At 47.7% G+C, this 15,038-nt stretch overlaps 2 protein-coding genes across 4 annotated transcripts in view; one reads left to right on the plus strand and one right to left on the minus strand.

The window, feature by feature from the left end:
- The first annotated feature begins 252 nt into the window (after positions 1 to 252).
- Positions 253 to 11,588, plus strand: entpd6 (ectonucleoside triphosphate diphosphohydrolase 6). 3 transcript variants are annotated; one of them, XM_087849877.1, is made up of 14 exons: positions 253 to 368; positions 903 to 1,191; positions 2,480 to 2,556; positions 2,859 to 3,002; positions 3,568 to 3,643; positions 5,986 to 6,021; positions 6,582 to 6,694; positions 7,837 to 7,916; positions 8,208 to 8,272; positions 8,988 to 9,089; positions 9,177 to 9,317; positions 9,928 to 9,984; positions 10,181 to 10,293; positions 10,374 to 11,588. In XM_087849877.1, exons 2-14 carry the CDS (start codon positions 933 to 935, stop codon positions 10,455 to 10,457), a joined length of 1,347 nt encoding a protein of 448 aa, XP_087706003.1. In that variant the 5' UTR covers positions 253 to 368; positions 903 to 932; the 3' UTR covers positions 10,458 to 11,588. The 3 variants fall into 3 exon arrangements, with proteins under 3 accessions (XP_087706003.1, XP_087706005.1, XP_087706004.1); XM_087849879.1 differs by having other exon boundaries at positions 6,582 to 6,670; XM_087849878.1 differs by having other exon boundaries at positions 922 to 1,191.
- A 965-nt stretch (positions 11,589 to 12,553) lies between these two features.
- Positions 12,554 to 15,038, minus strand: part of aifm2 (AIF family member 2, ferroptosis suppressor) — a 10,244-nt gene continuing 7,759 nt past the window's right edge. The window contains exons 8-9 of the mRNA XM_087849881.1: positions 14,731 to 14,931; positions 12,554 to 14,654 (exon numbers count right to left, since the gene is read on the minus strand). Of these exons, the coding sequence (XP_087706007.1) occupies positions 14,503 to 14,654; positions 14,731 to 14,931 (353 nt within the window). The 3' untranslated portion in view covers positions 12,554 to 14,502. The remainder of the gene's footprint in view (positions 14,655 to 14,730; positions 14,932 to 15,038) is intronic.

Raw genomic sequence — 15,038 nt, forward strand, 5'->3', positions numbered from 1 at the left:
CACTGAATGGAAACATGCTGTGGCCAATCAGAGCCTGAGCTGTTTGTGATTCCAGTGATGCTGCAGTTCGCTAATTTTACAAAGTTAAAATCATTTTAACAACATTTACAAATTCAATTAATCATTTTAATTTGATCTTTTTTATTATATATAACAATAACCTAAGTATAATATATATAATAGAAAAGAATCATTAGCTTTTCTTTATTATTATTATTTTTGCCACGTCCACGCCGCACACTATGACGTCATCACACGGCGCCTTGTCGTTGACGGAAGTCCAGAATGAGTAGATGTGAAGTGACGAAGAGGAGGAAAGTGACCGGGTTGTTTGGTTAACGGGAGCCGCCGCTCACGGTTTCTGCTCGGTACGTCAACACTCGTTTGTCCCCGCGCCAGGACGCTGTTAGCCTGATGCTAGCCTGCAGCTAACCGGCTGATGCTAGCGGGCTCAGCTAGCTGTTAGTAGAAACTGCTGCTACAAACACGGAAACGTTTATTTTCTGCCTTTTCTGTTTAAAGTGACTCATACAAAATGTGTTTCACCTAACAAAACAGCGAACGTGATTCCAAACCAAACTCCATTTAAAAAACTGCCAGTTTAACATTGTTTGCATGCCAGCTTAACATGCGTCCTGTTTTCCTGGCAGCTGTTCGTTTCAGTAAGCTAACCTGAAACATGAACTGCTTAGAAATGACTTCACACTAGACTCCTTATTCCAGTAGAGTGTGTAGCTTTTAGCGAGCTTGTTTGAAGTGAAGTGGTAGATGTTGAAGTTTATTCTGTGTGTAGAGACGCTGTGAAAGGTCTGCTGTCAAATGTGATTGTTAAATCATTTCCTCCAGGGATCAATAAAGTGTTCTGATAAATGTGGATATTGTGTTCTGTCTTTGGTCACCAGCTCTTGCATCTGCACACAGAATGAGAGGCGATGAAGAGACCAAAGCTGGCCGGAGCTTTCCTCTTCGTGTGCTGCCTGTTTGCCTACCTGATGTTCGTTAAGCATCACTACTCCACCTCCAAACCGGAGGCCTACAGACTACCTCCTCACCGCCAGCCCGACTCAGACCTCAGCGCAGATGACGGGCCCACCTCTGATGCTGGACGGCGCTTCCAGTACGGCATCATGTTTGATGCTGGGAGCACTGGGACCAGAATCCATGTCTTTAAGTTCCAGATAGAGGACAAAGGTACAGCTGAACAACCAGTGTAACTCACACCAGACCCCATTCACATATCTGATGATAGCACGATGTAGTTTGCCTGATGTATCTTCAGACTCTGTAAATGTCAGAGTGCAGCTGTGTAGTCACATATCTACACTCCCTACGCCACATAAACTGATTCCCAACCAAAGTCCATTCAAATATCAGTGAATTTAACAATCTGTCGATAAATACACGGACTCAGACAGACTCCTGTTTTTTAGATCTGTTTGGAAATTTAAAATCCTGCAATCCTGCACCAAACTCCATTTAAAAACTGCAGTTTTTGCTGTAACCACTCTGGATTTATTTCTTTATTAATTTTGAATTTTTACACAATAAATGCATTTTAGCCATTTTGTAGGTAGCTTACATGACTTTTATGTCAAATATCTGTTAATCTGGAACTCCATCAGACTCCAACCCGATCAGAAAACTGAGAAATAGCGTGAATAATATGGTGGCTTTGAGAAACTCCTGACGTATCTGAATATTTGATGTTGGTATTTTCTACAGCAACCACTGTGTATGCAGCAACGAGACACGTTGATGTTGACGCTTTGAATCTTTTTACATTTTCGTTTCAATTTAAAGGAACTCGATGGCGTCCACTGTGACTCCAAACCAAACTCCATTTAAAAACCTTCAAGTTTAAGTTGAGTTTGTGTGAATTTGAATGATGAATATTTAATGAGAGTATGCGTGTGTTGTTGTTTTAGTAGCAGCTGATATTAATGTGTATCAGGGTGTGTGGGTGTTAAAGCTCTATGTATACATCCTCTCAGATCATATAGTGCTGCTTTTAGTGTATTTAAATCCACATGTTGGCTCCGAGCATTAATTACCAGACGTGAATCCGTGCAGACAAGAGGAGCTTTCAGCCTTTAAGTCCTGCTGCAGGGAGCTGCTGCCAGTTCAAATGGACACAAACTCATTAGTGTGTTTTAGAGCTTTCTGGTTTATTAGGCTTAGAGAAAGTTTCCTGCAGCGCTCGGCCAAATGCCTTCGTTATCGCATTTAAGCGCTAAGCTAAATCACACAGGCTGAGTGCTGTCTTGGCTCCTTTGTTAGCATCGCAGCTAACTGGACTAATGGCAGCACCTGTTAGTTATACATGCTGGGATTGTCATTAAGAGCTTAATGACAGCTCAAATGTAGGCACAGGTCCAGGGTCACTCGGTCACTCAGTGAAATTCAATTAAATGCGCCGACGTATCGCCTCTTTTATCTGTTTAAAGCTCACAGTCACATAGTTTTATCTTTTTTCCCGCAGGAGCTCCAAAGCTGGCCCAAGAGACGTTCAGAGCCATCAAACCAGGGCTGTCAGCGTACGCCGACGAGCCGCAGCAGGTAGGGCGCACACGAGGGGCCACGGGAGGGCTGCACGGGTCCCACACTGGGCTCAAAGACGCTCGAATGGGCCGACTGACTGAACCTACAGCAAACAGCCCCAGAGTGACGTTCAAACACTGTCTGCTTAGGAAGTGTGCAGTTATCAGCGCTGATGTTCAAACAAACAAACAAACAAACAAGTTCCCCGACACGCTCACATTTGTGAGTGAATATTTGTAGAGTTGGTGCACCGAGTGTAGTTTTGAACCTACAGTCCGACATAAAGACTGAGCATGCTCAGAGCCTCCCTCTGTGTCCAGTGCACTGCAGGGATCGTGGAGCTCTTGGAGGTCGCCAAGTCCAGCGTCCCCCCTTCGTACTGGACCTCCACCCCCGTGGTCCTGAAGGCGACGGCTGGGCTGCGTCTACTTCCTGGAGAGAAAGCCGACCAGCTGCTGGACAGAGTGAGACTCACACGTCACCTGATCTCATCTTTATTATTTCACGTTTCAGTTTTTAAATTCTTTTATTTATTATTGTTCAGACTTCATATTTTATAAAAATCATTCAAATTTTTGAATACATTTTTTCCCTCATTGCAGTTTTTATTTTCCTGTATTTCTAAATGGAACAGCTACACTTTGGGTTTTTTCAAAATAAAACGATAACTCCAGCACAGATGTTTAAAATGATCAGGTATCGATCAGGTCAGACTGATAACTCCTCTGGCTGCTCCTCCTCCTCTTCATCGTCATGTTGGAGCCAGAACAGAGAAAGTCTATTAAATCTTTTAAGTAATCAGTAATAACAGGACTACAGCAGCGAGCCAGAATGTGGTTTAATCTGAGGCTTTGCTCTTATTATCAGACGAGCTCTGGTGCTGCAGATTATGGGGGGGGGGGGGTCATTTTTACAAAAATGCATCATTAAATATTAGATTATATTTAAACAGAGATCACTGATTGATGGGAGGCAGAAATAAAACTGTTTCACTTTGTGAAGCTCAAAGATTGTTCGCTTCGTGTCCAGGTGAGGGCGCTGTTCCTGGAGTCTCCCTTCCTGTCCACAGATGACAGCGTGTCCATCATGGACGGCACTGATGAAGGTAAGATGCTCTGATTGATCAGCCCGCACACTCCTACTTTCTAAAGATGACCTTTGTTCTGAAAATATTTCACAACAGAAGCCTCGTTTGCTGAGGGCTTTTAATGTGAAATGCATACAGGAAGTGTTGAGTTCCTTATGCAGCATCTTAGCGGTGTGGGATAGGCCCCGTGGGCCGGCGCTGGCTCCCGGGCTGAGATGAGGTCATGCGCAGCTGAAGAGAACGCCGCAGAGCATGACGGCACAGAAACAGGAAATAGATCCACCTGGAGTGATCTGAGGGGAGTTCCTGGAGGGTCGTGACCCCTCGCGAGGTCTCGCCCTGAGCGGGATCTTCATCTCGTTATGACATTATTAGATCAGAGGGAATCTGCAAGCCTCCTCGGGTTTAATCTGTGACGGTGATGAACCGAGCTCCGGCTCTGATTTCCCCAACGGAAAGCGTCAATATGGAGGATTAAAGAGGAGACGACGGGGGAGGCGGAGCTCGGCCTGCTGCTCAGCGTTTGTTTTGTAGACACTTCCTCTCTACAGTTACAGGAAAACATGATCAGGCTCCACAGCGAGGCAGCAAATCTGTTTAATTACTGGGTGAAAATCATCCAGTACTAGAAACTGGGAGGGGCGGGGATAAACCAGTAGGTGACAGTGTGACGCTGACCACATGACTGAGGTCAGTGAGGATGTTCGTTTCAGTTCAGGGCGGCGTGGGTATCCAACTTTGAGTACGAGAGCGAGGCGATGGCGTCGGTGACATCAGCCATGCGACGCACACACAGAGGCGGCGAGGCTGGCCGTGAGGGTCAGACTCTCGTTCACCGCCACATGAGCCTCGTTCACACGGGAAGCTTTTTTCTATGTCGAAATTCGGCCTTCAGTATCGTGCAGGAGCTGAACCCCCGACCTCCTGATTGGCTGACGACCCCACTCTACCTGCTGAGCCACACCCACGGTCAGCGAGGAGAGAGGCGGAGATAATGTTTCCTTTCAGAGGCCTCTGTTTTTAAGAGGCAGAGCGCACAGTGTACTTCCTGTTTCACATGTTTGATTCCTGTAAATCGTCCAATCAGGATGCAGAGTGAAGGTTACCCAGTGAAGTCTGATCAGAAGTAAAGTGCATCTGCTTATTCAGGTCAACTCAAAGATGACTTTAGTGTCCGCGGTGCAGTATTTGCACTCAGCTGCATCCATTAGTGCCTTTTAGCAGCGACCTCTGACCTTTGGGCATGCAGGAGTGGGTGATTACGGGGCTTGGTACAAACTGTATCATAGGGGCTTTACCATAAAACTCTTAGCCCGATACGCTAAGAAGCAATTTCCTAACAAAACAAACAAGAGGCGGAGAAAGGCGGCTAAACACGGGCACTTAGCACCCGGCCGCCTCCCAGGAACCACTCAGAGGTCCCATTAACAATAAGTCGCTTCACTCGGACGGGCCCAGGGTAATCTGAGCCGGGATAAGCATGCTGGCCAAGAACGGCACAACATCTGAGCCACAGTCAGGCTGCGGGAGTTCAGACAGACCTCTGAAAGGACAGTTTAGTCGGGAACGCCGCACAGGACTCTGTCCATTAGAGGAAAAGCAGAGATCATTAAAAGACGAGCAAGGACGAGCAGTGATCCCGCTCAGGAGAAAGAGAAAAGATTTCAGAAATAAACGGGACACATAATCCCCCCGTTAGATTAAGTGGGACATTATCCCACACCAACATAATTGCTTGTATGAACTACTTTAAAAGGATTGGATTATGTGCAGGCGGGCCTGTTGTCCATACAGAGCGAGTATTTAAAACACTGAACTTACATTCCCATACATGTCCACCAGCAGAGACGTTACAGCTGGGCCAAACATCTGCAGCTCAGGGTCACAGCTGCATCCAGGAGAGACACATACAATACGTCCAATCAGGATCCAGCGAGGTGTTCAGGACTTGAGTTAGTCCTGAATACGACACGTGTGTTGTGGTCACGTCTGGTTACTATGGGGGGGCGGGCGCAGTGTGAATTAAAAAAAACACTTGGACACTGCGAGCGTAATGGAGGTTTTTGACGGCGCTCCCACACAAACGCAAACGAAGCCAAATGTGTTTCCAAACCAACTTCCTGCCAAAGACTAAAACTTATGATGAATCTTGGTTTTGCTGTCGTCTGCACAGCAGCTGTTTGCAGAGTCGGATCCACGCTGTTGCGTCTCGTAACAGCGTCTCCCAGAGAAACGGTTCATATCGATGGTTGCGTGTTAGCGTGCTCGCTGCTGCTGCAGCACAGAAACACGAGTGAGCAGCTGAGCGTCGTCTGCATCGAGGTGTTGAATCCTGTAACCTTTTCGTTTTCTCCTTTCAGGTATTTCTGCTTGGATCACCGTCAACTTCCTCACAGGTGAGAGCGCTCACCATCGTGTCTGTTTAGTGCAGCAGGGACGCGGCGTGTGCTCCCGTGCTCCCAGCTGATGCTTTTAGGTTTTGTATGAACCGTCCTGTCATTGGGCGTCTGGGGTAGCCGTGTCATTGGCGTGTTTGGGCTCTGAGTCTTCAGGGGACGATGGCGGCGTGGAGTTTGCATGCGCTGCGTCTTCATCGATCCTCTTCTTTGGTCATGTGATCATGCCGTCAGAAACTCCACCCTAACCATGAGGCTGGATGTTCACGCCCACGACTGAACGTCAGGGTGAAACCGCCACCTCGTGTTCCCAAACAGATGACCTCTGTCCTCTCAGAAAGCCCCGAACCTCATGTTGGTCCTCACAGAGGCGGGCCTCCACGTAGCATGTACACTGGGTCCATTTTTAACACGGCGGCAGGAAGTGGATTGGTGTGATTTATGATGCGTGTGTTTCAAACCAGATTAATGTGCACAAGAAACGGTGATTACCTGTTATTGGATTAAACTGCAGCTCGCTCTTCCTCCTAATCTCCCCTCCTCCCTCTCTCTCTTTTCAGGTGGTCTTCACAGTGCTCACTCGCCCACAGTGGGGATGCTGGATTTGGGAGGTGGGTCGACTCAGATCACCTTCAGCCCTCAGGACGAGGTGAGGACTCACACAGGTGAAAGGGTGAGGAAGACTAAGAGAGGAAGAGCTCTGTCCCCTCAGTCAAACTACCAGGATGGCTCCGTCTTAGGCTTTAATCTGGAAACGCCTCGCTAATCCCAAATAAACAGCCTCACATCAGGCAGGGGAGGAGAAAGGGAGTGAAGAGGGGTCTATTTAGGTCAGGCTTCGTACACGAGGGATTGGCCAGTTCTTCTTCAGCCTGTGAGAGGAGGAGGAGTGGGGGGGGGGGGGGGGGGGATGCAAACGAGGAACTGAGGCAGCAAAAGCTCCAGATGAAGCTTTCTTCTTACTGACAGCATCAGCAGGAGGAAAAAACCCACCCGGTGTTTGAGAGTACAACACACAGAGCTGTGCAAAAGTCTTGAGCCACCCTCAGGCTCTGCTGAGCAGCTCTCGAGCTTCCTGAAGCTCCTTAAAGTTCTTCTGTGGCTGCTCTTCCTCTCCTGTTCAGTCCTTGTACCGGACCTTTCTCACAGGAATGACAGTGAATCCCACACACCTGAGCAGAGGTGCAGTTAGTTAGCATCAGCCTGCCACACAAACTCATCATCTGTTCCAGTTTCTTTACCAAATCTGTCAAAAATGCCAACGATATCACAGCTTCTCATAAAAACAGCATTTTGTCTCCAACACGGTGATTCCAAAGAGCTGTCAGCTGAAACGCTGCACATCTCAGCGTGGTGTCAGTGTGTCCTCAAAACCCTGAGGAAAGTGGACAGAAGAAGCTTCCTGTTCCAGCATGACAACGATGCAAACACACTGTCAGTGAAAGCACACCTGGATCTGATAACACACAGCAGGGCACCATCAGTCACGGATGGCAGAGCCGCCCTCAGCAGGACTGAAGCAGTGTGGGATCATCCTGACAGAAGAAGAAGCCTGGAGACGTCTTCCTGGAGACGTCTTCCTGGAGACGTCTTCCTGAGGATCCTCACAGAGCTGACAGACAGCTGCTCACACCAAATACACACACTCCGTGTTTCCATGTGTGTGTACTGTATTTACATGTATGTTTGCACAGTACTGTCAGGAAAAATAAGCAGCAGATTTTTCCCACCCAGCGTGGAAGCAACACTCGAAGGAAGTCGTCTGTTTTTAGAGCCGACCCAGCAGAAACCTGAAGTTCTTTTCTTTCTGTGCAGAAAACCATCCAGACCTCACCTATCGACTACATCCGGACCTTCCAGATGTTCAACCACCCACATGTGGTCTACACTCACAGGTACACACACTCACACTGTGCCTGTGCTGATTGGCCGATGTGAAGTCAGCTGGTGGGTCACACAGCTGTCAGTCAGGCTCGCTGACATGATCGAACTCGTCGAGTTTCCGGTTTAATCGTCGTGTTTGCTGTTCGAGTCTCAGCAGCGACGTAAACACGCAGGAACTGATTGTGAGCTTAAAAAGTTAAAAATCTAAAGAAGCAGGAAGAACCGAACATGTCGGGTCAGACACATTCATTTTCTGATGATCAGCTGATCGATTATTGACTATTGATGTGCTCTCTCTGCAGCTATCTGGGTCTGGGCCTGATGTCGGCTCGCCTCGCCATCTTGGGAGGCGTCGGTGCCTCGCCCCGTACGTACCTGACCTGTTTTCCTTTTTCTTGTTTTTCAGTTTTCAGATTTTCATCTCAGCCTGTTATGCCCCCGCCCACCCACCCACCCCCGCCCTGCAGATAAATAAGCCATTATCTAATCTTTTAATAACACACTGCAAGATTAATTCCTTGCTGGCCAGCTGTTGCTGCGGTTTAACTGCTGCAAGAAGCTGCAGCTCAGATCCTCTCTGCTGTCGGGCTGTTTATGTGCACGCAGGCGTCGCCGTGTCCGTGGCGGTGTCGCCGTGTCCGTGGCGGTGTTGCGTTCAGGCGTCCTGCTCGCACCGTTTTAACCACACATCATATATTTGTGACTTTTTGGAAAACTGCTGTAGCAGACTGACAGGAAGTGTGTGCAAGCAAACTGCTGCAAACATGAGCCATCGTCACTGTAATAACCTCACCGCTGCCTCTGCTGGGGGTCGGAGGAACTGCAGGGCGCGTCTGTCTGCCAGTGCTGTGTCGTTGTTTTACTGTTCGCAGGTTTGAGATGAGATAAACAAACGTGTGTGTCTGTGTGTGTGTGTGTCTGTCTGTCTGTGTGTGTGTCTGTGTGTGTGTGTGTGTGTGTGTCTGTGTGTGTGTGTGTGTCTGTGTGTGTGTCTGTGTGTGTGTCTGTGTGTGTGTGTGTGTGTGTGTGTGTGTGTCTGTGTGTGTGTGTGTGTCTGTGTGTGTGTGTGTGTCTGTGTGCAGTAGGGGGCAGCTCTGAGCTGGTCAGCCCCTGCCTTGCTCCAGAGTACTCGGGCAGCTGGGAGCACGCTGACGTGGTCTACACTGTGAAAGGCCAGAGCACAGGTGAGCACTCTGATTGGTGGTGTGGTTGCCATGGTTACTCATCATGCAGCTGGGGTTAGGAACCTTTTGTGTGCATGTGTGTTTCAGGGGAGCCGGTTTACGAGGCGTGCCTGAACAGAGTGGAGAAGGTTTTGTACCAGAAAGTGGCGAAGGCGTCCGGCGTGACCGACATGGACTTCTACGCCTTCTCCTTCTACTACGACCGCGCCGTCGACATTGGCGCCATCGGTGAGGAAATACTGCCGCTCTGCTGCTCGCCTGCAGGGGGCAGCACGTCACGCTGATCCATCATGGCGTAAATAGGAAGCCAAATAAACCTCGACGAGGACGTGGCGTCTGTTGAAGCTGCAGAAACGCTCGGCGCTGCTGCGTTCGCGACTCAAACTTCTTCTTTGGCGGATTTTAGAAGACGAATCGTTTGTGAAGCCGCGCCGTTACAGGGGAAGTTACCCGGCACACCTGTTGTCCCCGGGGGGCGTCCCATTTATCAGAGCGTCCTGAATGTGGCCCGGCGTTACCTGCAGACCAGGTGTGAGGACGGGTCAGAGTTGGAGCTTCACATTCAGGCGGCGTTCGCTCACTGACTCGGCTTTAATCGCTCGTAGGCGCAACTTTCATCAGAGCCTCGTCCCAGACTTCCTGTTTGGTGTTTACCAGAGCCGATTGGCTCACAGCCGCCCCGTCCCGCAAGCTGCTGTTTGTCACCTTTAACATGACGTTTGACTGTGGGAGCCCACAGTTCCTGAACACAGCTGATCCCAGAAAAGCTGGAAAACCGGGAACGTTCGTGTTAAGGAGCTGCTGCAGGTTTCTGTTTAACCCTCCTCTCTGTGTCCAGACGAGAAGCAGGGAGGAAGCATCAGAGTGTCCGACTACACCGACGCAGCGAAGAAAGGTGAGACGGCGCCCTCTGCTGGACGTCACTCAGAGCTGCCGTCATCATCAGTGAAGCCAGAACGTGTTTCTGACCCGACTCTAGTCCACATGATTGATTAGTTTATGCTAACAAACCCCACAGAGGTCCAATAAATGTTGATATCAGCAGATTTGTTTTAAATCAGTGACCGCTGTGGGTGTTTTTCTCCCCGCAGGGTGCAGCGACGCGTCCGTCGGTCCTCAGCGGAGCCCCTTCCTCTGTCTGGACCTGGTCTACATCTCAGCCCTGCTGCAGGAGCTCGGCTTCCCTCCACACAAGCAGTTCAGGGTGAGCTTCCTGTCTCGCTTCTATCGATTCCTTTAAAACCATCGATCCGTCTCACCTCTCTGACGTTCTCTGTGTCCCAGCTTGCGAGGACCATCAACCAGGTGGAGACCAGCTGGGCTCTGGGCGCCACTTTCCACTACATCGAGTCCCTGAAGACACACTGAAGCTCTGAGCTTTTATTTTGAAAAGCCCGGGGTCCTGCTTACTCTGAACACAGCTGACTGATAATGTTTGTGCCAAAGCAGAAATCTGAGCGGATAAAAACGTGACGTGTGTGGAAGCGGCTCATTCAGACCGGCGGTCAGGAGGCCGGCTGAACTCGCTACGGTCCCAGCGTGGTTCATTAATCGATTATTTCACATTTTTATGACAGAAAGGATGCGGTGGAGCCAAGGGTTTGTGAGCCACTGAAGGGGAAAATAAAACCCTGTTTATGTGTTTGTTCTGTGGCTCCATTAGATGAACCTTTGTTAGTCCCACACGTGTTTGGTCACGGCACAAAGTTAACCATTCAACACGTTAGTGCTCTTCTCTTTTAGGTTTCTGGGATGTTGTTGGTAGTGTTGTGGGGTTTTCCGTAGATGTGTCGGTTTCTTGCGAGTTCTGCGTCAGTGTTTTGGGAATTCGGGTCGTTGTTTCTGAGCGTCGCCTGAATGACCGTCAGCGTGTCGTCTCGCCTGATCAAACTAAGCCGGGCTCAGTGTGAGCAGCTCGTTGGTGACTGATTGTTTTTATTCTGAAGGACTTCCTGTTTGTATCCCTGTAGTTTCATGATGAGCACATGTTTAAACGGTTCCTGGAGAAACCCGTCTCTCAGGTGCTGAGACCGTAAGAGTGAGTCACATGACTTTGGCGCCTCCTCTGATGTCAGCTGTTCCTGAGTGGAAGCTTCAGCATGTGAAACTTTCACACAAGATCAGGATGAGACAAAGAAGGGTTATTATGAACTGTGAATCATGGCGAGCTGCTCTGTGAGAGCCTCAAATAGACCTGAGTGTCCTTCTGTTGCGTGGAGAAGCTCCTCCTCTCTGTAACGTTCGTCTCAGTTTCGCTAATGATCATCTTCAAACCACCGAAGCAGCAGCTGGGCTCTCAGCAGGCCAGAGCTACACCGGCTTATTTCACACAGAGCGGCTCTGCATCAGTCCCAATGTTAAATTGAAGAATGTGAAATGTTTTCCCTCAGCTGATCCTGTGGTTCATATGAACGATGTTTGCAGGTTTTTAAGGATGAAGTTTTACATTCTGAATCATAAACTCTGTATTGTGATCAATAATTCATTGGAATAAAAACTGGAAACATTTCATGACCAGCTTTAATTCATAAAAACCTGAAGGTTTCACTTAAACACATTCAGGAAAGTTTAACAGAAGATGATGGAGGTGTGAAGATGTTTATCCTCAGCGTCCTGCAGTAGGAAGCCCACAAACACAGGTGTGCTTCAGGTGAGTGCGTGCAGGTCTGCTCTTCTCTTTTTGTAGGTCACTCATGTGGCGGGCGGCTTTAATGCTTTCAGTGTGAGTGAAAGCACCCGATTGGCTCCTTACCTTTGAAAACAGGAAGCTGGATCAGCGTGGAGCGGCCCTGAAGTTTGCTCATCACAGACAGCTGCAGAGAAACCAGCGAGTCTGCACCAGCTGACGTTTCACCGCCATCCTGAAGCTCCAGGTGTCTCAGGAGAAAGCACGCCTCGCACGCCGAACACCACCTGCTCTCACTCACACCTTGACCCATGTGACCTTAATGACTGGTGTGATGATGGTGGCTCTCCACCAGCTGTTAGAGCCTCCAATAAGACGAGGAACACAAGACCACACGGCTGAGTGTGGTCGTGTGTTCCTCCTGAAAACTGTCGGCGAGGCTGCAGCGTTGAACAGCGAAGCAGAAAATGATCAAATGACGGCAACAACAGAACTTTAAATCAAAACCTTGAATGATGGAACCAGTGGTCAGCTCTCAGCTGTGAGAAAACACACGTGTGAGTCTGAACACGGCTCGGTCATGAGGTGTTTGTGTGAGGTCTGACCCTCCACCTTCGCTCAGGCAGCTGTGGCTACACCTGTAGCTGCCTCCATCAGTGTGTGAATGCGAGAGTGAATGAATAGTGGCATTGTAAAGCACTTTGGGTGCCTTGAAAAGCGCTATATAAATCCATTCCATCATTATTATTATTAGTGTGAATGCTTGTAAAAGCATTCACAGTATTGTTCTTCTAATCTTTATTATTATTAGACCTCCTGAGACGATACAAACTCAGCGTTTCTTCAACTCGTTTATTGCAAATATGTGTAAAAACAGTACATGTCCCAGACGGCCTCGGGTGTCTGCTGAGGGCCCTGCTACAGTCACTGTGCTGTCTGGATTATGATGCTAATAAAGTTTTAATGTTTAAAAAAGCAGCGGTGATGAACCTGCAGGCAGCATGTAAAGCTAATGCTATTAAAGACATCACAGGGCTAACTGAATTTGGCTAGCAGCAAACCTAGCTTGATAATATATTTACCATATTGTGTAAATTAATAAAAAATATTTCATATGTTTAATATTTGTTCCAGAATAGTTTTACATAAACAAAGGCATTTTTTTTCTTTTACCTCCACATACCATACGTATGACATCACAACCTGATTGGCTGGTTGTGACGTTGATCCTGGACGAGCGTTACTATGTGGCGGGTCCACTGGAGCCCAGTTTACAGCGAGTCACGCAGCGTCATAAAGATCTGAAGAAACGTTTCTGTGATGTTTAGTGTGAATGCTTGAATGCTGTCTCCTTGAAAACCGTTTAACTTAGAAAAACTTTGTTCAACAAAAATTTCCCATGTTTTTCAATGGGAGACTCTTCAAATTTTCATTAAAATTACTCATTTTTCAACTCTAACTACTTCCACATATATTGACATAGAGCCACCATTCAAACTTTAAAACGAAGCCAAGACATTCAACTATTCAACTTGTATTTATCTTTTCAATATCTATTATACTTTTTCTTCAGTTCCAGTTTAAGTTTCATGCTTTTTTAACCCTTTCCAGCCGTTTCAGAGTTTATAATGGGTGTGTATGGGACGAAATGTTGGCGCTAGAGTGAGACAGCTCAACTGCTAGAGTGAGAGGAGGAAATAAATTAATCTTGAAATCTTCTCTTTAAACTGCTGTGGTGTCCACAGCGTTTGCTCTACAGGTATGATTTTACCCTCGAAACGTAGCCACCGCTGTCCTCTTTCATCCAATGTGTTTATTATAGTAATAGGTGTTATGGTTCTTTCATAAATGTCACCAATGCACAGCCTCCTCCCTCCAACTCTTCCACAGACTCTAATGTTAAAAGGGCTCAGAAGGTTCGTTTGAAAGTCAGGAGTACAGGCTGTCTTTACACTGTCACCATGTCCATATAATAAACTCCACAGGCATGAAAACTGAGAATTCAGTAGACTAGACATTGCTCCCGCTCACAATGAAAGAATTTTGTCAATACGACTCCTAGTTTTCATTTGGGAACGATTTGTTTCGGGCTGACTTTTCTGTTCATTTTAAGCAGCAAAAGTGAGGCGCATGTCTGTGTGCGTGTGTATGGAGCCATTGGGTGCAGTCACTATAGCAACCAGGCTCACACCTGCCTGCTTAACGAGCTCTCTCTCACTCTGCCAAGATTCATCTTAAAATCTTCTCTTTCAACTGCTGCTGTGTCCACAGTGTTTGCTCTACAGCCATCATTTTACCCTCAAAACGTAGCCATCGTTCTTCTCTTTCCAACACCGTGTCTTTCAAAGCTCAGAGATGTAAACTTTTTAAACTGTGTGGATCCAAGTGGAGGGATCACATTGAATCACTGAATGAGTAAAAGAATATGAACTTTTAATATTCATTCAGATGTTTTCTGACTCTAAATTTTCTTTTCTCATTTCTTAGGTTTTTCTAATTTACAATTAAAACATTTTCAGCTATTTTCCAACTTCTGTGTGGATGTCAGCTTTTAGCACTTCAGCACTTTTGTTTTCAGATTAAATTCTGTTTTTTTAATCTCATTCAAATTTTTTAACTTAAAATTCAGCAATTAATTCATTTCAGTGCATACATTCAGATTCAAGCATTCACACTGCACTTTCTTCAGAAAATGCACTTTCCAGTTATAAATGATTGGCATGCATGTGTGCATGCACATATGCATGCACACGCGCATGCATGTGTGCATGCGTGTGAGTTAGAGTCTCAGGGCTGTTTCTGCTTCATCTCCCTCCAGCTCTTCCACACCAGGACATCTCGACTTTTTCCCCAGGCGACGAACCAGCGGGGCAGCCTGAAGCCGTTGTATTGACCCACGCCGTCGTCATGGCCCATCGCCAGCAGCATGGTGACGTTACCTAGCAACCAGGAAGAACTGGAGTCAGCCAGAGAACAGAGGCAGGTGACCAACAGCCCGGCACGGTGAGCGCATACCTGTTTGATAGGAAGTCAGCTCCTTCCCGCTCACACTGTTGGCAATGTTGGCCACGGCGACAGCGGCGTGGAGGCCGGCGTTGTACGCCGTCTTGGGCTCGTTGACATTGGCGCAGTCACCCACGGCGAAGATGTTGGAGAAACCGTCGACCTGCAAGTGGTCGTTGACCTTCAAGGCCCCGTTTTCAGCCATGCTGTCATCTGTGAGCAGAAACCAGTCGTTAAAAATAAATGTCTGCGTGATTTTTCAGGCTAGCAGAGGCGGGACTCGGCATTAGCACTTCCTGTGACACTGTAAGAAGAGTGAC

This window comes from Neolamprologus brichardi, chromosome 13 (assembly GCF_056152115.1).
Source record: "Neolamprologus brichardi isolate AB-2024 chromosome 13, ASM5615211v1, whole genome shotgun sequence".
Taxonomy (NCBI): domain Eukaryota; kingdom Metazoa; phylum Chordata; class Actinopteri; order Cichliformes; family Cichlidae; genus Neolamprologus; species Neolamprologus brichardi.

Coding starts and splice junctions, on each gene's coding strand:
- entpd6 (XM_087849877.1), top strand. CDS start 933: ATGAAGAGACCAAAGCTGGCCGGAGCTTTCCTCTTCGTGTGCTGCCTG. Junction 6,695..7,836: donor GGACTCACACAGGTGAAAGG/GTGAGGAAGACT, acceptor CTTTCTGTGCAG/AAAACCATCCAGACCTCACC. Junction 10,294..10,373: donor CTCCACACAAGCAGTTCAGG/GTGAGCTTCCTG, acceptor TCTGTGTCCCAG/CTTGCGAGGACCATCAACCA.